General features: G+C 45.0%; 1 protein-coding gene across 7 annotated transcripts in view; it reads right to left on the minus strand.

Moving 5' to 3' along the window:
- Positions 1-24,037, minus strand: part of Atp8a2 (ATPase phospholipid transporting 8A2) — a 577,323-nt gene that overhangs the window by 277,407 nt on the left and 275,879 nt on the right. For all 7 annotated transcript variants that reach the window (XM_087912148.1, XM_087912155.1, XM_087912154.1 and 4 more), the window contains exon 25: positions 2,330-2,502. In XM_087912148.1, coding sequence (XP_087768274.1) covers positions 2,330-2,502 — 173 coding nt within the window. The remainder of the gene's footprint in view (positions 1-2,329; positions 2,503-24,037) is intronic.

Below are 24,037 nucleotides of genomic sequence, written 5' to 3' on the forward strand. Positions count from 1 at the left end.
AAGCAAAATAGGACACACCATCAATGACAAATGCGAAAAGGAACTAGAAGCCAAATGAGAAACGGAACATGGTAGTTGCTTATGACAAGTGGAAGTGTGTGAGAGCACAGCCTCATTGAAGGCCAGTGCCCAAGACCGGGATGCAAGGCGATGCAGAGCATTAACACCGATACGCTAAGACACCCTGACCTGGAAGAGCAGAGATCACACATCTTCAACTCTCTCACAACACCCAGAATGTACAGTGCAAATATCAAACCTGCAACTGCAGTTGTCTCTAGGTGGAAGTTTACCAGGTCAACAAACAATACAGCAGCATCTAAGAATCCCAACAGGAAACTGAATGGCACCCGTCCGGCCGACTACAAAGGACCTTGCTAAAGTTTTTAACTGCATAGAAAATACTGGAGTACAGCAAACTGTAATTAGCAAAATTGAGTATAATTTAATCAAAATATGTAATAGACTTTCAAGGTCAAAAATTATATAAATAAAGACTAATTTATTCCCATTTACCTAAATATTACAGAGCGGGTATTTGAGCGTGTATCGGTTGAGCCAGGCACACTTGAATGTCCGAAGACATCACTAAGGAGGACCTTAGGCTGAGATGGAGTTTTGCATGTCCCTACAAACTGATTTGATCTCTTTGACTCAAGCAATCCTCCTGTCTCAGTTCTCTGAGTACCTGGGACTACAGTGGCTTTCCCATGTGCTTGGTTGAAGGGTATTTCTGTGGGGTTATTGCCTTTGGAATACAGGGACATTTTTCAGTGTAGAGACGAGATCTTTGAGTGTGGCTGGTCTCACTGGGGACCTGTGGGGGTGGGTGAGATTCCTCTTCTCACTACTTAAATCTTAGTTTGAGGGAATTTTTACATTATGTTATAATTCTTACACAACATTCAACCATCTACAAATCCATACTGATAAGAAAATACATAATGATTTCCCAGAAAATTATTTTTTGAGAAAAAAAAACAGAACTTTTTCTTCTGTGTTTCAAGAAAAGAATGACTCAAAATGATTATCTTTTCAACACAAAAAGTGAAATAAAGCCAACTTTCTGTGGAAAGTCACACGTGAAATTTGGCTCACAACTCTAAACACAGACGAAGCAACTGAAAATTTTGTTTATAAAGTGTGTATTCAGTTTTTATTGTTGCCATTTTTAAATCAGAGGCGTGACATTGGCCAAGAAATGTCTGAGAGCAGGGATGCTGAAAACTACTTTAGATCTTTCTGATGGACACTTTTGTGTAGGAGATGGTCATTGTATTTAGTGTGAAATTGACTCTCAGTGCCTACTGAAGTTCGAGCTCTTTCCTGTGCCAACCTAAGGTTTGCACCTGTGGGACACACAAAGCCGGGTGAAGGCAGCCTAAGCAAGAGGAGGACATGGTGTCTTCTTTAGTACCCAGCAGTCTGATGTGTACACAGCCGTACACAGCAGCTAGGATGGAGCCTATTCCCGCAGTCTGGAGACCCAGACGGACACATTTTGATTGGCCCATGAAAGCTTCTTTAAGGGGTTAGCGTGCTGGTTTTGAGTTGCAGTTTACTAGGCTGGTCCTTCTGCTACTACTGTTTGCTTCAGCCACTGATAAGCTGGGGACTGTTTCTTGAATAATGCAGGCAGCAGGCGGAAGGGACTGGACAGCACTTATGGATCAGGTAGAACGATAATAACTTCCAAGTGTGGAAGAACCCATAGAAGACAGGTCCCATCCACTTAGCAACTCAGCATCTTAAACACAATAAGAAACAAGAGAACACCGGGTTCCCAGCATGCTTGTTGCTCTCCTGGCTGTCATGGGCCCTTTACCTACGGTGGCCTCTTATCCTCCTACTAGAGAAGTGGATCCCCATGTTATATGTAGTCAGTGGAATGTTAGCAACATCCACCCTCCAAAGTCTTCTCAGACGCCATAAAGAACCAATGAGGACTTTCAGTTGTGGGGTGCAATGATTGATTCTAATTGTCAGTTTGACTGGGTTAAGAAACACTTATTGCTATAATTAAGCACATCTTTGGGTGTGTCTGTGAACGTGTTTTTGGAGTGCTTTAAGTGGGGAGGGAAGACCCACCCTGAATGGGCATGCCACCACCCCATGGAGTGCCAAGAAACAAAAGCGCAAAAGCCACCTGCTGCTTTGATCAAAAACCTACGAGTCAATGGCCAAAGAGAAACTCCTGTCTTTGTTTAGCTTTGTCCATTTCTTTTAACGTAGAATTTGAAGCCTAGAGTTCCTGTGCCTCAATTCCTCCAGAAGCCCACAGCGCAGACACACCAAGCTTGCAGACTGGTCCCAGCCTACGCGTTCTCACCTGCAGCAGATGACCGCCTTGCACGAGAGCGCCAGGTCCAGGAAACTTCTGCGGACTTCAAAGGAGAGGGCGTACTTCAGGGTGTGGCCATCGATGATGAGGGCTACATCGTTCTCTTTGCCCAGCAACTCTCCCAGGTCTGTGCAGTGCTGAGTGATGGCAGCCCTTGTTGCCTGGAAAAAGTGCAAGAGGGTGACGTCTGTGGGCTTCATACATAAAAGGCGGACTTAAAGTTTCTTGAAATGAGAAGATGGGACATGGAAAAAAACACACGGTTCAACTTGGTACAGTCACTGGCAATGTCATCTGTGGCTGTCTGATGGGCAAAACAGCCTCAGAGTTAGAGACCCCATGACAGTAACAATGATTTGACTTGGTTGAAGTGTACAGCCTGGTGATGCCAAAAAAACCTCTTCCCCAATGGGACTCTGTGTCTGCCTGTCTCTGTCTCGTCTCTGTCTCTCTCTCTCTCTCTTATGTGTGTGATGTACATATAGACATATACATTCTTTTAATACTATTTAAAAAGGAACCTCAACCAACGCACATATGCTTTTTTTTAAAAAAAAAAAGCATTATTGGAACTTACCTGAGAAACACTAACATATCTCAGTTTGCACAAGATAAAGATTTAAAGAGCCCAGAAGGGGTGTGATACCAAAACATATCTTGACATGACGATTAACCTTCACACCTACTGAGCACTTCAGATTATGCTGCTGCCTCCATGTATCACAGAGATAAGAAATGAGCTGGTCATTCTCACATGAAGAAATCTAATCAAGCTAAACTGCCCCTACCAACCAGACCACTGCCACCACTGCCACCACTGCCACCACTGCACCCGCCTAAACAAACACCAGGAGGTGTCTGTTGTTGCATGCAAAGCCTGAAAGTCATTCCCATGATTAATAAAAGATGTTCTTGCATGGAGGAATGCACAGGCTCAACCAGAAGAATGCACCTTTTGGCTGATTAAAAACGCAGCTTATGTTTATTCAGAAAGCACGGAAATCCACCAAAACTATTCTTCCCAGACAATGGATCTTTTATCCATGAAGTTATGTTTTCATGTAATTTACCTTATGGTAACCTAAATTATGGTTTAGCAGCAGTGAGTTTAATGGACAGGCATTTTTCTTCCCCTGGTTTCACTGAAGCTCACTGGTGCTGACAGTAAGAAACTGTTTCCATTGTCTCTAGGCCCAGCGTTCATTATCAAGATCCCAAGACGCAGAAAGATTTGTAAGGATGCCCACTCCAGCACCTCACACTAAGGTTAGACATCCTACTTTTATAAGGAAAATCTATATATAACATAGCTCTAGTCCAAATTCCACGCTTACCATCTCTTTGGCATTGGGCAAGAGACTTCATGTCTTTCAATTGCCCTCTCTTCATGTATAAAACGAGGCTAGGAACACTTGCCGGCACATTCGTTATGAGCAAGTGACCTGACCCAAATAAGGGACTGAGCATGAGTTTGGCATCCAGTTAACACTGAATGAAGCCCTTTCTTTTTCTCCTACTGTTTATTCATGAGGAATGTCTTCTATCGAGGAAGACACACAAGACAATGAATAAACACCACTAAGGAAGTCTTGCCACTCTAGAGAGATGAGTAATTAATAGAACAATGTGCTCTCAGTCAAATTACACTGATTTCTATTAAAAATAGAACATAAGGCATTTTATCCTCAGTTCTACAATTCTGAGTCTATATTTTTTCAATGATTTATTTATTTTTATGTTATGTACATTGGTCTTTTGCCTGCATATGTGAGGGTGTTGGATCCTTTGGAACCAGAGTTCCAGACAATTGTGAGACGCCATGTGGGTGCTGGGAATTGAACCAGAGTCCTTTTGGGAAGTGGCCAGTGCTCTTAACCACGAAGCCATCTCTCCAGCCAGGAAACATCTATGTTTATCTATGGAAACGACCTGGCCTTTAGCATTCAGATGGATAGAAGAAAAAGCTTTTCCACTTTGCTGAGACCTGGTTTGACAAGACAGGCTTTTATTCATGCAGAATAGGAAACCTTCCTGAGACCACATCCTGCTGCCTTGGCAGTTCAGTCTAGCTCAGTGCCTTCCATCCCAATGGCTGCCCCATGGGTATGTCTTGGCCCAAGAAGGAAAAGTCTGATGGATAAAATTTGCTGAGACTCAGGGTTCACACCTTTGTACAAGGGCATAGCGTACAGAGAGTGGAATTGGGGAGGGCAGTTTTCATATCAGGGCTGTTTCTAGATTATGTATGAGGATAGACTAGACACTAGTCACCTTTCACCATTGGAGGTAGAGGCTCTATTGGCTGCTGAATATCATCAGCATGGGGGTTGTAGGTGGGCGGGCTCTGGGACTGGAAGAAGAAGGGTGTTTTCAAAATAAGAACAAGCAATGGGAAGATGGATGGCAGAAAGGTGATACTATGGTGTGAATGTGTTCCCAGAGTTCACTTGGAAACTTCATCCCAATACTGCAATGTGAAAGGCAGGACCTATTACAGGTCATTGTGTTACTGTGTCCAGAACGAATCGACAGAAGTATTGCAAGAGTGTTTTTTAAAAGCAACCCACTCTTGTCTGTCTCCATCTCTCCCAGTCTTCTGATTAGGAAGGCACAACAAGAAGACTGGGCAGACTAGTTTTGCAATAACTTGACTTGAGCCAATCGTTTGAAAAGAGATGACCTCAGTAGAAAACAAGCCCCACCAGATTGGTCCGTGGGCAAGCTTCCTGGACATTTTCTTCACTGATGATTGGTGTGAGAGGGCGCAGATCACTGTGGGCTGTGCCACCCCTAGACTGGTGGTCTTGGATGCTAGAAAAAATCGGGCTGAGCAAGGCATGAGGAACAGGAGGGTAAGCAGGAGGGTAAGCAGCCCCCCCTCCCCTCCCCGTGCCTTCTCCTTCAGGGCCTGCCTCCATGTCCCTGCTTTGAGGTCCTGGCCTGATTTCCTTCAGGGATGGACTGTGACATAAGCCGAAGGAACCCCTTTTCTCCCCAAGTTGTTTTTGGTCATGGTGTTTTATCACAGCGGTAATGGTATTTTATCACAGAAACCTAACTAAGACAAAGACCTTTGCTGGACGCAGTCCTCAAACTAGGACTTCTCATGCCATACAACCATGAGCCAAATACATTTTTGTTCATAAACCACTAGGTCAGGGTTTTCTACCACAGAGCGGACAGTAGTGTAAGACACGATGCCTAGGAAATCTATGATTCTGAGATGTGTACAACCTTCCTTTCCCAGGCAAGCAAAAGAAAAGACCTGAAAAAGTACTTGAGTTTCCATAGCAACAGAGGCCCTGGGACAGAGCAGCACTCACACCCATTCTTTGAGAGTCTCTTCCTATCTTACAACTCAGGAAGCAAAGGTCTTAACCGCAAAAGGTGTCCCTGGAATCCTCCCAGATTGCTAAATCAAGCCCTATTATAAAGCAGAGATTGGAGTGGGTGATCGGAGCACAAGGGTGGAGGCTTGTAGTGTGGTTAGTGTATGCAATAGATGGAAGTGTACTTGCATTTCTTCCCCTCCCCATCCCTCCCTTCTCCTCCCTTTTCTTCCCCTCTCTTCCTCTCATCCCCTTTTGCTTCCTTTTTCTTCTTTCTTTTCCCCACCACGTGCAGGACACAGCAAGATGAAAGCCATCTGCAAACCAGCATCTAACCTTGATCTTGACTTCCCAACCCCCAGAACCATAAAGAAAATGCCTGTTGTAGCCTCAGGGCCCGTGGTGGTTTTGCTATAAGAGAAGGAGCTGACTAAGTAAAAGGCAAGGTGGTTTTTTTGTCATCACAGATACTTAGATGAAGCCAGCACGGCACTGTGAGGCCACAAGTGACTGGAGGGGCAATGCTGTTATCATGTTGAGTGTTTGGAAGAGGCCTTCCTTGAAGACCTCCACTATAGACACCTGCAGAGTGTATGGAAGCAAACCACATGCACAGTAAGCTCCAGAATCTGGGAGACGCTGTGTGCTCTAAATGTAGGATAACTTAGTCTAGGAAGTCTATAATGAACAGAAACTTATTGGCTCATGATGACAGAGGCTCAAAGGCCATGATTAAGAAACCAGCATTGATTGATGAGTCTTTGCGTTGTGTTACCTCAGGGAAGAAGGAAAATGGAGGGGCAGAGAGAGAGAAAGAAAGAGAGGAATGAAGGGAAGAAGGGAGAGGGAGAAAAGGAGGAAGGGAGAGAGGAAGAGGGAGGGAGAGAGAGAAAACTCTAAGCCCTAAGTTCTTCTAAGCAGCATTAACCCATTCACAATCACCTATTGTTAGGCACTGCCTTCCAACATCATTACCAGGGATTAAATTTCCACACATAAACTTCAATGAACACATTCACAGAGTAGCAGCCAATAATACATAGTGGGAAGACAGGACAATGCTCCTGTAGCTGGGATACATGTAAAAGTGAATGGTGGCATCCCATGGCTGTATTAAACATCATACTGCACATACAGAGAGGATACACTCCCCACAGAGAGAACCAAACATACTAAGCTGTTTCACATTTTATATCCTATTGATCACGAATTTTCTCACCTAGGTTAAAATGCATGCATAGCTTTCTCAAGCAAAGAAATCAGCCATGGTTAGTTCTAGTTATGTGAGCTAAACCCTATTTTAATCATTTTAATCAACAAATCATATCTACTCATCAGAGGAGCTACCATCTACCTAGGTAGTAAAAACAACATAGCAATTAGACATACACACTTTATGTAATCTATTCTTACACATCTTACAGCACAACCAAAATGGCAAGTCTAAAAAAAGATGCGTACACACAAGGAAAGATTAAGGCAGATAAGTTTGACATTCCTTTGAACATTCCATGTGTCGCCACCATCATGTCCTGCCTCACTGCCTTGCTCTGGTTCATGTCTGTGGTTAACTGGAATTATATGAACTTGCAAGTTTGATGAAGTCATTAACTCTTCTTACCAACCTTTGCCCACCCTGAGCCATGGCAGGGGCCCTATGACTGTGCTCCACCCAGAAATGAGCTGATATACCTAGGCATCGTTTCTAAATCTTCCCCTTCGATAGCCATGGGAAAATATGTGTAGGTCTGAAGTAGCTCTTTGCCTTCCTTATAGTCAACACAGTCTTTCAGGGACACATTTAGTTGTATTTGTCTTTTTTTTCTTTAAAAATGATTGGTTCTTCATTTTTTTTCTTCTTACCTCATGGCCTTCTTGCCTGCAAAGTCAGCTCATTTTTCATAGTGGTCCCTCCCTACTCCAGCCATTCACATCGCTACATTTGCCTCGGAGATTTCAAACTCCTTACATCTGTGCCTCTATCCCCCCAGCTCCCACTTTGACCCTCCTGAGTATATGCCTTGTCTTAACTCTCATGCTCTCCCTGTATACTCAGCAATAATCTTTGATCAAACCCAGACCAGCTGAATTCACCACACATGTATGGAAGAATATAGGTCCCTTTGGTGCCATTGGGCGAGTCAATGGAAGGCATTGCCATTGCGTACAGCTCCTTAGTCTCAAGTGGACTATGATCCTAAAGTCTATTTGTAAGGTAGTTATTGAACACTTAGAATCCTTTTCCCAAAGGAATGATGCTATGCATTGTGGTTGGATCCCAGGGTCTTTAATGCCTACTTAGCCTGGATGCTAAAATTTATACTGTACTCTTTTTATTTTAATAAAAAAACCCAATTACTAAAAGTTACAATGGACTTTGCTGTTATTAGGGCCATAGGGAGTTGAAGCAGGGGAGTTCATTCGCAGAGGAATAAAACACATTCCAACCTTCTTAATTGGCATTTGCCTTCTAGGTGTTAATACTGAACTTTCTGTTTCTAGCTGCTCATTTATGTTCTATAATCTCATCTTTCTTGGGATTAGAAGCATACGTGATTAAGTGCCAAAAGCGGGTGACTGCACTTGATGGTTGTCCCTTAGTCATGCTGAAAAATCACTCTGGGTTGCTGTCATGAGGCCAGTGCTTGTGGTTGCCTCTCCAGTGTTTAAATAAAACTGTGTAAAACCACAATGCCACCAGTCATCTCAAGGGCTGACTCTGCAGTTGCTCATTTATAGACGCTCCCTCACCCCAGGTTCTGATGATCCCTGGAGCACCACTGAGGTCTGCAGTTGCTCATTTACAGACACTCCCCAAGTCCAGGTTCATCCAATGGTCCCTGGAGCAACACTGCAGAACAGACTTACTCAGTCCCTGAGCAGATAGGCCCCCTATAGTGCTTTGGATTTAGTAAACAAAGCAGGAGAATGGAACATTGTCACACATTGGCTATATTCTTTTCAATCTGCAGCAAGCAAGGACCAGTCCTCAGAATCAACCTTGTTCAGCAGCTCCACAATCCGTGGAAGGAGAGAGCCCTTCCCCTCCTTGAGCTCAGCAGAGCCATAAAGGATTTCTTAGAAGCCTTGGGAGCAGCAGCTGCCTTGGTTGTCACTTTGATGTTCTGCAAATTCCAAGTGGGCCCCTGAGCTGACTATGCTGAAAGCTAGAAGGGTTCAAGTTTCATTGCAGCAATCTAACCAGACCATACTTAGTTTTTAAGGTGGAGAGGAGACAGCCTGCAGACTGACCTTGGGCAAATGGGTATCTAAGGGTGATACACGTCCAGGAGTCCACAGGCTCAGTTGGGTTTTGTTGCTGCTTTTAGCATCCTGTCCTATTCTGCCTGTGCCCTGCTTTGGGCTCTACTCATCCTCATTGTCCCCCCACCCCAATTCTTCAGACCCTCTTATTGCCTAGCTCTCACATTTGGGGTAGGTGGAGACATCGTTTCCCACCATTCTTCTTCTGTTATTTTTCTTTGTGTGCATGTCTAAGAAAATCATACCTCCTTCTCAACAGCCCTGAGGTTTGATGCTTTTGCACTTAGGGAACCTAACGGATGCAATGTGAGTTTGGAAAACTTGGCCCTTCCACAGCAAAGCCATTGTAGGCTGTCACAGGTTGCCAAAATCGATCCCAGAGGACGAGAGCCGGGCCTTTGTGCTCAGGATGTTTGCTTTGCTCTCATGCATGAACATCCCTGGATGTAAAGTCCACAAGCACACAGGCTGAATCTTGGTTAAAAGTGTTAGATTCTGAGACTACCTAGATTTCTAATCATGTTAAAGAGACAAGGCGGCGGTATTCCGCAAGAATCACTCCACCATTTTCAAGAGACATTTGGCTTCTTGCCTGTGAATACCAGACAAGAACCAGGCAACACCAGGGACTCCCGTCTAGGTGTTCCAACATGATACCAACGCTGGTGCCCTTGGGTATTCCTGTGCTACCAACTCCCAACTTTATACTTCCCTATAGCACCCATCCTTCCCTACCACAAAATGTTTCTACTTTCATTCTAAATAGTGCATCTCCTCAGACAAAATCAACTCCACTTACTACATTTACTAGGCCATAATTTTTGACAGGAGTATCACAGCAGTGAGGAGCACTGACTGCTCTTCCAGAGGTTTGATCCCCAATGGTAAGAGCATGCGTGCATGCACACACACATACACACACTCACACATATGCATGAGTGAACCTCACAACTGTCTGTAACTCCAGTGTCAGGAGATCCAATACCTTCTTCTAGCCTCTGAGGGCACCATACACACACATGATAGTACAGAGGGAGACACTCTCACACACGCAATACTAAAATAATGTTTAAAACACTTCAAGTATGTACTTCTGCATTGCTATCACTTATGACTGTTGCTGTTGCTAATTAGTGTCCTTGTGGCTCAACCAACCTAGGGTACAACACAATTCTGTGAGTTTTTCCAAGGATAGGCTGTTCTGCAGTCACGATACAGAACATACCAGCCATGCTCATGCTGGCCTGAGTCTGGTGGTTAGATTTTACCTCCTGTAGATCACACAAAAAGAAACACTATTGTCCCACCTGTCTGGCCAATTCAATTAAGCGGATGTTTTGCGACTTGTTTTGTGACTTGTTCGAATCATTTGCTTGTATCAATTACTTTTGTGGCTGAGTAGCATTTAAAGACAATGGAGAGCACACGCTGCTTATCTATTTATCCCAGTGTGCATCTGGGCTGCAATCCCTCTATGGTCAGCCACCACAAGCTCTGCAGTCACCTTACCAGGTGCTTCCAGCATGACGTGCAGCCTCATTAGTGCTCCAAACCCAATTGACCAAGCAGCACAGACAGAAACTTCTGCAACAGTCCAATAGACTTTCCACCTCTGTAAGTTGCCTATTCCAGGTATTTTGCCATAGCACCAGAAAGCCTACTAAGACACAAAGCAAGGACATCTCTAACTTCACAGGATCTGTGAGGGTTTTCCGAAGTGCATGTGCCATTTTGGTCCCCAGCAATTATGTGTGAGACTCTCATTCATTCCTTATCTTTACCAAATCTTGGATGGAGCATTTGATTTTTTGTTCACCTAGTGATTATATGGATTGACAATTAGTTTTACTTTGCATTTCCCAGATGATAAATAACGAATATTTGTTAGGGTTTAACTTATATTGAAAATAAAATAGTATATATTTATTGTATATATGTTTTAAGATATATACTGTAGCAGAAGTCTTAAGTTACTAGTAATTATATATTTCTGAATTTCATTTAATGCTTACTGAAGTAAATGGATTTCTTTTGGCCGAGATTTCAAGAAATATAACTAAGGAGGAATCATGGAGTACCACACCGTACACACAGGACCCTCTCAAGAGTCTCATTGCATGGGGTTGGAAAGATTGCTCAGTGGTTAGAGCACTGGTTCCAGAGGACCTGGATTCAATTCCCAGCACCCATGAGCAGCTCCCACCTGTCTGGAGCTGAAGCTCCAGGGATCCAGCACTCTCACACAGACGTACGTGCAGTCAAGACACCAATGTACATTAAATAAGATCCTCATTGCATGGCGAATGGGAAACCCTGTTTTTAGGTTTCTTCTCCTTCTTCTTTCTGCCCCTTCCCTGTTCCTCCTCATTTCAATTCTCTAAGAAATTTCTCGTTTTCCTGATAAGGCACGCCAGACAGCACTCCGTAGGAGAGATTTGGAAAGCGGTAAATGAAGATTTTCTGTGACTGCTTGTGAATTCGCAAACAACACTCAGGAGGAGGAGGCTACTCATTCACTGGTACTTTGGAGCCTGCAGAATTTGACCGCCTCTAAGTACCCTGTTTACCTAAGGAAAATGTGGCCAGCATTTGACACAGCTACCTCTCCGAGTTTAAAAGACGAACCCTAAAAACATGCCCTTCTCTTCCCAAAGGATAAAAACAGTAAGCATAATAGCTTCATTTGCGTTCTTCCCCAAAACTAGATTTTTCATTTTAGACCCATGAATCTCCTTGCACAAGAAGCAAACATATTCTCAAATAGCTGTGTCCAAAAAGATCGCCAAACAAACTGACACGCTTTAAGAAGCATTTCAATCTGAATTTGGACTGTGGGTCCTTTAGGCAGTTCTTTAGAACGTGAAATTCTTTTTAAGAGAACCATTTCCCACAGGCCAATTATTTCAAGGAGTCACAAGGAGAAGGTGACAATGGCACCTGAGAGCTGTCACTCAGCTAGGGTACAACGACCCCTGTGATTCCTTAGAGCTCTGCTCGACCCGCAGTTGGCAGCACAGTGATCCTGAAGACACTGGACAGTTGACACATAGTGACTCATCTGCCACGTTTAGCATCTTCACACTTGGTGGGAATCATTTTACTAAGCACTTCTACATAATCACCAACGTCTTTCATTTTGAAGGGTAAGACTTTCGCCTGTAACATGTCCGTTACAGTCATTGCGCTGACTATGTCTAAAACCCCTAATGTCTTTCATTTTTCGGGGTAAGACTTTCGCTGTTACATGTTCGTTACAGTCATTGCACTGACTATGTCTAAAACCCCTTGGTTCCTAGAGGAAGCTACAGCCCCTAAACCAAACACGAGAGCCAAATTTATAAAGAAAACTATGGCAGAGGCTTCTTTCTAGACAACTACAGTTTGTAGAGTGATCTCAAAGAACTGTGTGATTAAGCAGCTCAGGTAAATTTTAGCAAAGAGAGCACGATAAATCGCATTACCGCCTGTGCATGGGAACATGTGCTAATATCTGCTCAAGCAAACACATGTTAATCTCCGCCAGCCCAGACGAACTGCACGTCACAAGAAGCACACTGTGCTTTAATGACTGACAGACTTTCTGCTTCATGATCCAGCCAGTTTCTCAAACAGGCCGCGCTAGCTTTCCAAGGCTGTGTAAGGAAATAAACACAAGTAGCTAAGCTTCCTGCAGCCCCTGCCCCTTGAGGACTGAAACTTTGAACTTCATTATTTTAAACAGACCCTCTCTAGTTAATAAAGGCAGCAGCATGTACTACTATAGGTCTAGAAAGGAAACTAAATAAATAGGCAAATGCATAGAAAAGATCTAATTTCTTTGGGAGTACACGCCACTGGAGAAAGACTAAGGACAGAGTCCCAGTAACCTCTGTTTGTGACTTGAAGGTTGTCCTGGTGGTACAGAGGCAATCACCAACTGAACCAGGTGGGTAGTGAATGGACCACTGGGCAGACTGCAACCCCATTCGTTTTGCTACATAGGCAGGCAGAGTTGAGATAATGGGACTTGATGTCAAAGCTAAAAGAGAGCAGGAAAAAAAAATCCTAGAAGTAGTGTTTTACCTGTAGGGGCCTATGAAACACAAAAAAATTCTAGGACGTATGCAGCCCCAGAGGTAGAGAGTAACGTACACAAACATACAAAGGAGCCAAACCACTGTGTGCCTGTCACATATAGACAGGAATGTCCCAGACACGAAAGGCGGGTGAACTGCAAGTCAAAGGAGCAAGATGCTATGGCATTGGGAGTCTCGTGGGTACGGGGGAAGCCTTGGATTTATCTGGAGCCTGTAGGGGACCCGTGGAGACTTTCATGGACAAAAGCACGATATTCATAATTTGATTCTTAAAATATCTCCATCCACAGTGTGAAGGACAGACTGGGTTAAATGAGAGAGATTCACACAGAGGCTTCTGGGGATATGGACCTAGATCTGTGAGAAGACACAAAGCAAATTTCAAAGCCGGGTGAGCTTCTGTGTTGGTCCCATCACCTTCTGGCACACGTGAGGTGTGAGGACAGCATGGGTTACATAGAGAGTTCCAGTACCATCTCAAAAAGACCAAAGAGGGGGTGAGAGCCGAAACAGTACTTGGCAGATCATCTAGGGTGAGGAAGAGGAGATGGGTGTTGACCCACATGAAAAGACTTCTGCCATTGGTCACAGAGCAGGAGATGCCGAAGGGGAAGTAGGATGCTTGTGACTGGGGATGGAGGCTTATGCTGCTAGAGAGTTGACTGTAACTTCACCTATGCTTGCAGCCAGGTGGCAGCGGGAAGGCCCGTCACAAAAGGCCTGGACTGGGCCCTCAGCTGCCCTTGGGGACACTGCCACATAGGGCACCCCCCAGAAAAAGTCTGTCCAATCAGGACCCCCTCATGAGCGTCAACACATTCCTATGGAACATCTAGCAGCTGTCACTATGTGGACCACACAACCTTTAAATTGGCATTCGATGAAGAGTAGAAAAGAGGAACCACTTAAGTTATTTCTTACCACACTCCCTGGTCAGAAAACAAACAAGCAAGTGACCTAGCCTAGAGCAGGTGTTGAAAACAATGCTGACCACCCCTTGTTTGGGGAATAGTTGCTGCGGCCTGAACTCTGACCCTACCAGAGCAACTGCGCTCTGGCAGCTATGGGTCCCATAATCCTCTACTCCACCACTCTTACTTGTAGCTACGGTGAGAAAAAGGCCTGTCATCGAGAGTCTGAAGAGTACTCGGAACATGGGTCCAGGGTGGGGATGTTTACATTCAGGATGGAGTCATGGAACGTAACCACGACGATGCACTAAGCAACAAAACGGCAAGGGATCCGCTCTCAAGGCGAGTGAGCAAAAGGGCGTTGTAGAAGTGACACAGGGACAATGCATGGGCTGCAAGTGCTGGAGGAAATTCACACACAGCTTAGGGAGCTGAAGCCAAGAATGAGATAGACAGAGAGGCCTCATTGAAGAAGGCTGAAACTGGCTCAGGGCCCTAAGTGCAAAGGTCATACCAAAGGACACAGAAGGTCCTTGACCATTGTGCATGGCCAGGAGAGGAAACCATGAGGTTGGGCAGATAATAACTATTCATCCTATGTCAAAGGGAAAAAAATGCTTTGTATTCAACATTTAAAAGTTAGGAGATTTTTTTACAAAAACCACATATTTAGATTCTCTTGAAATATTATCCTATATGGGAGCCTCCATCCAGGTTACACAGGTATAGCCTTCTTGTCTCTGAGGAATATTCCCATGTGATGGTCACCTTCTAGCTCAAAGTCCCCATCCTTCCTATTCCAGGATACAGAGGCCTACTAGCTACTGGGAAAGTACTGGTTTGTTCCTCTTTAACGCCCTCTCCATTCATGGGGAACTAAGATCAGTACAGTGGCTGCAGACAGTTGGCATGGGTCCATATAGCATGGGCACTTCTTCAGTGTTCCTGTCTGTCGACTGGTGTCACACTTGCTCATTTTACGAACACTGTGTCCTTCATTTCTGGCTGAATAAAACTTGTCCATAAACACTGAGTGTCACAATGGCTCCAAACATCTTTTGGGGAACCACAGGTTGTTTCCAGCACGCACGCACACACACACACACACACACACACACACACACACACACACACACACACAATGTTCTTTATTCCCCCAATGGGTGAAGGCTCAGAATACAAAATTACATTAGAAATTTTTACAGACTATCCAAATACCAAGATTTAAAAGCCAACAAGGTATCCAAAGTTTTCCTGAAGCATCTTAAATTGCCTAGCCTCAAATTCACAGAGCTCCTCCTGCCTCTGCCTCTGCCTCTGCTCTGCTGGGATACCTCTAAAGAGGAGGCATTCAGGGAAGCAAATGTAATGGCTCTGGGGACACACAAGGAAGGGCAGACCAGCAAAGACGGTCTGCTCCAATATTCAGCTCACTATCCCTCCACATAGTTGGGCATCCAAAGGACAACAGGTCCCAGAAGCAGGAATTCCTGGTTCCCCCACTGAGGCCTGTTTTGCAACAGGGTCAACCCTATCACCACTACCCCACCACCATGAGAACCAGCCACCATATCCCCTGGTCTTTGCATCTCCTGACCACTATGTCATCTGGCCACTGTATCCACACATCACTATCCCCCAACCACTATGCCACTTAACCACTATGCCACTTAACCACTATTTGTCATCCAAACACTGTATTTTCCACCACAGCACTACCTGGTCCTGGTGCCATCAGACTGTGCCACGTGTGGCCACTGTGCCTCACGAGCAGCTCACACAGAAGCAAAGGCAGGGTACTGGAGAGCAAGTCTGCAGCCATAAGAGAAAGGTTCCAGCATAAGAAACTTTAGGCTGGAGAGATGGCTCAGGGATTAAGAACACTGGCTGCTCTTCCAGAGGTCTTGAGTTCAATTCCCAGCAACCATATGGTGGCTGACAAACTTCTATAGTGGGATCTGATGCCCTCTTTTGGTGTGCAGACATACAAACAGACAGAGTCCTCATATACATAAAGTACACATATACAAATAAAACGAGAGAGAGAGAGAGAGAGAGAGAGAGAGAGAGAGAGAGAGAGAGAGAGAAAGGAAGAAAGAGAGGGAGGGAGGGAGGGAGGAAGGAAGGAAGGAAGAAAGGAAGAAAGGAAGGAAGGAGCTTTTGAATCCTGTACTTTTGAATCCTACAAAAAAAAGTCTGGGGCTCAGTTCAAAGATGCTTCCCATCTGCATGGGGCCTCCCTCTGCTCTGACTTTAAATAGCATCTACAGGTTAATCTCAAATTTCTATCTCTGGGTACAAACTCTCTCCCAATTCCAGCTCCAGCTCCAACCCTCTTACTGTCCCTCTACATAGTCGGGCATCCAAAGCACAGTATGTCCCAAAGAGAGCTTCTGGTTCCCTCCCCCAGCCAATTTTTCTCCCGTGTGGGACAGTTCAGGAACATCAACCACACCACTTCTGCCTTCAATGCATACGCACACCTGGAGCACACCTCTCTAGGACAGTGTAAGCTCCCGGGCCCTCGTCATTCCTGCTTCCTTGATGTCACTTTCTCAGCGAGGTCTTTGGCCTTGTGTGAAATCATCCCCCTCCCTATTCTGGTTCCTTATTTGCCCATCCACTCTCCATCTTCATGGGGCAGATACTCTGGTCCACCCTCAATTTCTTCACCCTTACTTGGTGGTATCTTCTCTCGCTGCTTGCCGTCCCTGTTAAAATAGCAACTCCTGGGGACCTGCGATTTCTTGGCTAATTCTTTCACTATTTTTGTCTTCGAAGAGCATCACAAAGTCATGGAATATGTTCACATTCTCACGGAATAAAAGGAAGGGTTATAGAGGCAGAGATTAGAAGTGGGGAGTCAAGTTCAGAGAACAAAATAGTTCCTACATAACTACTGAGGCCAAGGCCGAATCAGGGGCAGGACCAGATAAATACAGTTTGAGGCAGAGATCCGCCAGAGCCTATGCAGATGGTCGGGGTTTGTTAGCTGAGATAATGCCTGATAACCTTCATAGAGAGGGATGGAGAAGGCTTGAACAGGAGGATGTAAGGGGGGAGTGAGAGGAAGAGCTGTCGCATCTCAAAGATGCTCGTTACTATATTTATGACTACTTCCTTCTTAGGTATCACTAAGGGGCACTAAAGTCTTCAGACAGTATTTCAAGGTTTAAATTATTCCTAAATTGAATAAGTCTAAAGTTTCATGAGAGCTCATCTTCCTGTGTAACACACACTATTGGCTACACAGCAAGCTCCAGGTAGAGGAAGGTCTCATGGAAAGGCATGTGTGGAAAAGGATGACTTGCATAAGACCCGCGACCCCACTGCTCACAACTCCACAGAAAAGAGCAGCCCTGGTCTTGTTCCCCAGCCTCACATGCAGTGGGCTCTAACTCCAGTCCAGGGTTGACCTTTACTTTAAATAGATTTTCCTGGACTGGGGGGAAGAAAACATTGATTCATCCAAGACTTCTGAACAACCTACTGTTCACATTGCTTGAAATAAAGTCTGCTTTAAATCAGAATTCTTGAGACACAGAAATAAATATACCAAGAGGTTTCTAATTTGGGGCTTTCACCAGCGGGTTATTTTCATTCACAACACTGGGCAAACTTGATACGGTCTTCCAGAAAGGCTGGCCGTGGAGCGCCTGGCCGGCTAGATCAGAGGGTCTGCCTCCGACTTCGGCTTGTCTGTAGACTGACACTTTCCATAGAAAGATCTAGGCATGTGTGTGAACGGACAGTGACTTCCAGACAGTGACTTCTCAGGCCTTTCCAAGGCCCATGTTAATTTAGCCACACTGAGCGATAGGGGAGATCTCTGAACAACATGTTTCCAGAGAATCAGAGCATGGCGGAGCAAAGCCTCCACTACTTGGGTTGCCCAAGAACAAACTCACAACAGGCAGCCTCCCCAGTCTGCTGAACTCACCCATTACACGTTGATGCCTCAGCCTGAAGACCCAGTGAGTCAACAGTTTGCTGAACAGAGGCCTTTTTGGTTGATTCTGTGGTAATGTAGTTTCCACTCAAGTCTTTTGAACACTTCACTGTTTTAAATCATTGTAAGACAGCTGGAGAACCAAACGATGACATAAACCTAATAAAAAAAAATTGTCCTTTTTGCCTTGGAGAAGAAACATGGTACTTGACATAATACAGAGGTAAATGAGCCAGTGCACCAGGAAAGAAATAAAGGTGTGGCCTAATCATTAAAGAGTGAGCTCACCGGCCAAGCACCTGCCTCACCTAGCCGTATTCTCAGTGCCATCTGAACAGAACAGCATTACCGACTACAGCGTCACAGGCCAAGTGTGACCTGCTGGTCCGCAGTCGGCCAAAGCCAGGCACAATCAGAGACAAAGAAAAGGATGGTTCAGGACTCTGAACATTTCAACACATGTCCCACGGGAGTGGCCATCTGTAGTCTGCATTTGGTCCCCCGCCCACTCCTGACTAGAGGAGATTAATGGCACCAGGCAGCTCAGCTGAGGTGGGAACTCTTGATCTACCAGCATTCAAGTCACGGCTCGACCGATGAGCAAAACACAGATGCGCGGCTTGAAACAATGAGCAAACCTACAGATGCGTGTGCACACGTACATACACGTACCCATCCATACGAGACATCCAGCAGAAGTGTGGCTCTCTGCTATCAACCCAAGCGTTCCGAGAACCTGTGCATCTACAACACACACAACCATGAAAATCAACAGGCGTCCAGAGAGTCAGAACTGATGAGGACCACAGCAAGCCCCTCACCTGCACACTCAACCAGAACCTCATCGTGAATGCTTCAGGCTTGTACCAGAAATCACTAGGTGCGCACAGCACTCTTCCTTCTAAATTGTCTGCCCAGCTAGCTCATCCTAGGCCCCATTACCAAAATACTGTAATATTGACCCAAGTGTGTGCTTATATAAACACGCCATACTTAAAATGTCATGATAGCCAATCATTTTTCTCTATGGCCCTTTATTCTGTTCTATCAAATGCAATATTATTTCACATTTACTTTCTTGATATTTTTAAAAATACAGTTAAGGTAAATGTCCACAGATTTTCTAATTGCATGAAGAATTTCTCCTTGAAAATCAAAGACTGGAAGATATAAAAGAAGCCCCAGGTAGCCATGGAACCAGCCAAAGGGAACTAACTAACTGGCTATCACCACAAGCCGACATGAGCTCCAACCCCAAGGATGCCCTGCCTTATTGCACTGAATAATTGAGTGATTTAATATTCTACATGTGTGAATCCTTGGGGCAGGCCTGACAGGGCCAGATCCAGGGAAAGACAACCACAGTTGAGCTCAGAGTTCAAGGAGCTCAAGGTCTCGGGCTGTGACTCAGTTGCTGGGCCTGCACACACTCACCTAACGTCAGCAGTGTTCTGAAGACAGGAAACGGAAGAGCCCACCTGAGGGCCAGAGGGCCCTTAGAAAGAGAACTCTGGAGGCGGATGGGGGGAAGATGGGCTCCAGGATTCCTGACTGACGAGAAGAGCTGTGGCCAGTGACAGCAGAGACATGGTTAATAAAACAATGGGCAGAATGTGCAGGGCTGCAGCGGCTTCACCCCTGGAAGGTGGGTGGGGTTCCAGCACAGATGTGGGAAAGGATCTTATTCCCCGATTAGCTCACCCAAAGCTAGAAAGCTTGAGAGGGGCTGAAGGAAAGATCCAATTAACCAACCATAAATCCCACAGGGAGCCATACCAGGCTGGGACAGCAGCCTTGGGAAAGGCAATGCCCACCAGGTTCTGGCATTTTCCCTCAAGTCTTACACACACACACACACACACACACACACACACACACACACACCTCCTACTAACAAAGAAATCATCTCTTTAAAACAACAACAATAGTCATTAATTTTGCTTTTCTCCAGCTTGTCATTCACTAAAGCTGTCATACACAGGCCACAACCATATTGCCTCTTCTTATTCTTCCATACATTGGCCCGGGACCAGACTGTTCGTTGGGGTCGGGATGACATTCCAACACTGCCACTCAGTGGGGACCTATCTCTGTCGGTTCCAAAGGCAGCCAGCCCAAAGTCCTCGTCTATTCTCACTTCATTTAGAAGGTATGCACAAGGATGGAACAAGCCGCCCAGGGTTAGGTTTTTCTTTTAATATCTAAGATCACCATTTTCACACTTCTTGGGCAAACAAATTTTCGAAAGTGTTTTTAAGGAGTTGTTTGCTGTTTTCACAGGTGTCTCAGAGAGTTAGAAATAAATGCTTCATCTATCAGGGAGGGAGCAAGGCTGTCTACAAGGTTGCCCTGGTTCCAGCTCTTTTTACACCAGCCTCAAGCAGCTGTTCCTACACCTCACGCCAATGGCTGCACAGAGCGGCCCCTGCTGGATTATTTTTCAAGCATAGACTGAACAGTGTAGGCACCTGTCCTGGACCTGCAGGGACAGAGCCTGCAGGAGTCACACAGTCCAGGCTGTCACCTACAATAGGACCTGCCAATCTCTGGAAGAATTATTAGCATCGAGAAGTTATTATTAGCATTGATAATTATTAGCATTATTATTATTATTAGCATTATTATTATGCATAATAATTATTATGCATAATAATTATTAGCATTATTAGCATTGATGGCTTAGTGACGGGCGGGCGTGCAAAGACTTAATTCTGTTCCCAGTATCAGCAGATTCTCCTAAAATCCATGTCAAATTCATTTCCTAGTGCAGTTAAAGACACTCGTTTTCATGAGACAGTGTCTGGAGCCCTGGGAGAGAAATAGAACGAGTCACGCCCTCGGTCACTCTAAATCTCCAATACTGTCAAGGCTGGATCCTTTTTTTGTGCTTAATAATTTGCATTGATTTAGTCTTTGACAGTTCCATACATGTATGTAATATGTTCTTCTCATCATCACCCCGTGCCTCTCTTCTCCCATTCCTAACCCGTCACCCCTACCAAGCCCCCATCACACTCTCAGGTCTCTCTGTCTTTTCTTCGTGGTCCACTGGGTTCAAGTAGGGCTGCCCACATGGGCAGGGGTATAGATTTGTGCACTGGAGCAGGAGCAGCTCATCAGTGGCCACACCCCTGAAGACAGTGACTTCCTCAGCTCCACCAACCCTTGACTGCTATCAGCTCTCCTGGGTGAGGCTACCAACTGGATTCTGAGACACCCATTTTTCTTTTTCCTTTTCCTTCCCTCCCCATGTAGTTCCCGGCTAGCACGGCTCTTCTCTCCAGAAAGGCAGTCGAGAATTCTCATATTTCTTGGAGAGGAATTAGCCACTTCAATACTAATTGTTTTCTTCCTTCAGAGTGATGTTCTGCAGCTGACTGTTTATGTGTTTTTCTGTGGTGGGAATTGTGGAGGCAGAGAGTAGGAGGCCCTTGAATTGCTTCATCCAGAAACACTCAGCTCCGTTTAGAATCACAGACGTCTCTTTCCCAATTCTTCCCTCAACAAGCCAATGCCCACAGTAGGCATCCTCTGACCTCAAATGCCAGGAACTAGCAGGTTTGTTCACCAACATGAGCAACACTGTGATAGTAGACGGCACCTTGGTGACAAGTGCAGAAGTGGATTGGTTTCAGTGAGACAGGGAAAGAGGACTGATGGAGGCCCAGAGCTCCGCCCCTGTAGCCTTCCCTTCATCTCCTCACACTGATCTCTGAACTCCTTCATTGCTGTTGAAGACTCATACCACTTTGGTCTCCATGGCCTTCTCTTCCACTTCACCTTGTGCCGCAGTTACCTTTTTACCAGGGCTGCCATAACCAAATTCCACAAACTGAGTGGACCGAAGCGACAGAAAGTTATTCTCTCGCAAACCTCAATGCTAATGTCTGATTCAAGGTGTCAGTGGGGCTATGATTCGTCTGGAGCCTCATTCACACATTGGGTGACATCATCAGCTAAGTGCAGTTACAGCCAACTTCAATCCCTGCCTGCCATCCTGTGGCAACCACGGCTCCCCTTTGGTGTCTCTTCCTTCTATGATAAGGACACCAGTTGTTGGGTTAAAGCCTCAACCCCAGTCAGAATAACTTCATTCTAAGTAGCCTGTCTTGACTACATTTATAAAGTCCTATTATCTGTGGGACACAGTCATTTCAACCCACAAAAGCAACACAATCGCCATGGCCATGAACAAGAGGCTTTGGCATAAAGCTTCTTCCACTAACTAAATGCTTCCTATCTGGTTTTTAAGAGAATGTATATTGTTACTAAGCCACCAATGACCTACCCTGCAGTTGAGTTTATTGCGATTTTGCTTCCCGGTTGTACCACTCTGAATTTCATGGATACTGAAACTGTCCTAATCCCTGGATCCCTGTTACTTCTACCTTTTTGAATCTACAGTCAACAGTCTAGTGTTTCAACTCATATCCGCTACACACAGACCACCAGACTAAAGAGACAGTTGATACCAGTGGTTTCGTCTTAATGTCATCCAACAGTGAGCACCTTGGCCCAGTTCTCTCCTGAATTCCCTTCACAGTGACCACCTCAGCTTCAGATCAGCCCTCCCTTTCAGTCACAAGCTGACTACAAGGAACACAGGAATATTCACCATGGGACAGTGCACACTTGTCTTATCATCGGGATTTTGAGGTTAACCCAATCCCTATGCTCCCAGAATGGAGAGCGTTGGAAAATTGAATCAAAGAAGAAGTGTGACAAATCCTCTAGTCACCGAATATGAAAATCATGTTGGTTAGTCTTTGTCAACTTGACACAAACTAGAGTCACCTAGGAAGAGGGAATCTCAACTGCCACTATCATACTGGCCATGGACATGTCTGCGGAGCTTTTCTTGTTCAATGATTGATGGGGGTCTCTCTGCCCACTGTAGATGGTACCACCCCTGGGTAAGTAGTCCTGGGTTGTATAAGACAGCAAGCTGAGAAAATCACGGAAAGCAAGTCAGTAAGCAACGCTCCTCCATGGTCTCTATGGAGACCTGTCTTGATGTCCCTTGATAATGGAATGTAACCTGTAGGACAATAAAGTCTTTCCTTATCCAAGTTGTTTTTGACCAGTGCATTATCGTAACAACAGAATCGTAACAAGAACAGAAATGATGCCTGTGTAAGGAAGAGCCAGCAACAAGGGAAGTGAACTCGCTTATGTGACTGTAAGTCTATCCCCAACAAGGGATGCTAACTCACTTACATGCTGTAAAGTTTATCTCCAATCAAGGCAGTGAACTCACTTAGGTGCCTCTAAGTCTATCCCCAACAAGGGATGCCAACTCGCTTACATGTCTATGAGTCAATGCCTTCCTCAAAGCATTGCTGCACTCTGCCCCACCGACAGCAATCCATTCCAACATCTCAGATACTTCTTTTCAGAGACCATCACCCAACTCTAGCCTCAACTTTCCCTCGGAGACTACAGTCACATTTTCCTCTTGCCACCCATATCAGGATGTTCCAGCAGTACCTGAAACTAAGTTCAGGGCAAAAGCTGTTACCCAGTTCCCAATCTCCATCCCTCAGCTAAGTACAACACCAATGTCTCTGTCATTCAAATTCAGAGACCCGGGATCTCAGTCCTTTCTTTCCTTTATTCTGTGTCATTTTTGTCTCACTAATTCTTGCTTTATCAATTCCTAGTCACACCAACTTGTAGTACAGCCATTATCATGAAGACATTCTCTCACTGGGCTTTCTCTGAAAACCTTCCCCATTGACACTGACACACACACACACACACACACACACACACACACACACAGAGAGAGAGAGAGAGAGAGAGAGAGAGAGAGAGATTATATTTGGTAGCATAAGGGTATTAAATGCTTTCATATATATATATATATTTGCTTTCATATATTTTATATATACATTATATATTCATATTAAAGCATATGTATTTATATATGAAAGCATACCCACACACACACACACATAATCACATATATCACTTTGGTCCCTGTATCAGCCTGGATGACAGAAGAGGAAGTAATTCTGGAGACTGTAATTGATTTGCCCAAATTCACTGAGCAAGTGAGCAAAGAGCTGTATTTCACCCCAGGTTCGATGTCAAATACACTGATCCCGATCCATAGCTACGTCACTGCCAAAGTTATCCTGCTACAGAACGGCTGGGACAGCAAGTCT

This window comes from Myodes glareolus, chromosome 12, assembly GCF_982192425.1.
Source record: "Myodes glareolus chromosome 12, mMyoGla1.1, whole genome shotgun sequence".
In the NCBI taxonomy this organism is placed as follows: domain Eukaryota; kingdom Metazoa; phylum Chordata; class Mammalia; order Rodentia; family Cricetidae; genus Myodes; species Myodes glareolus.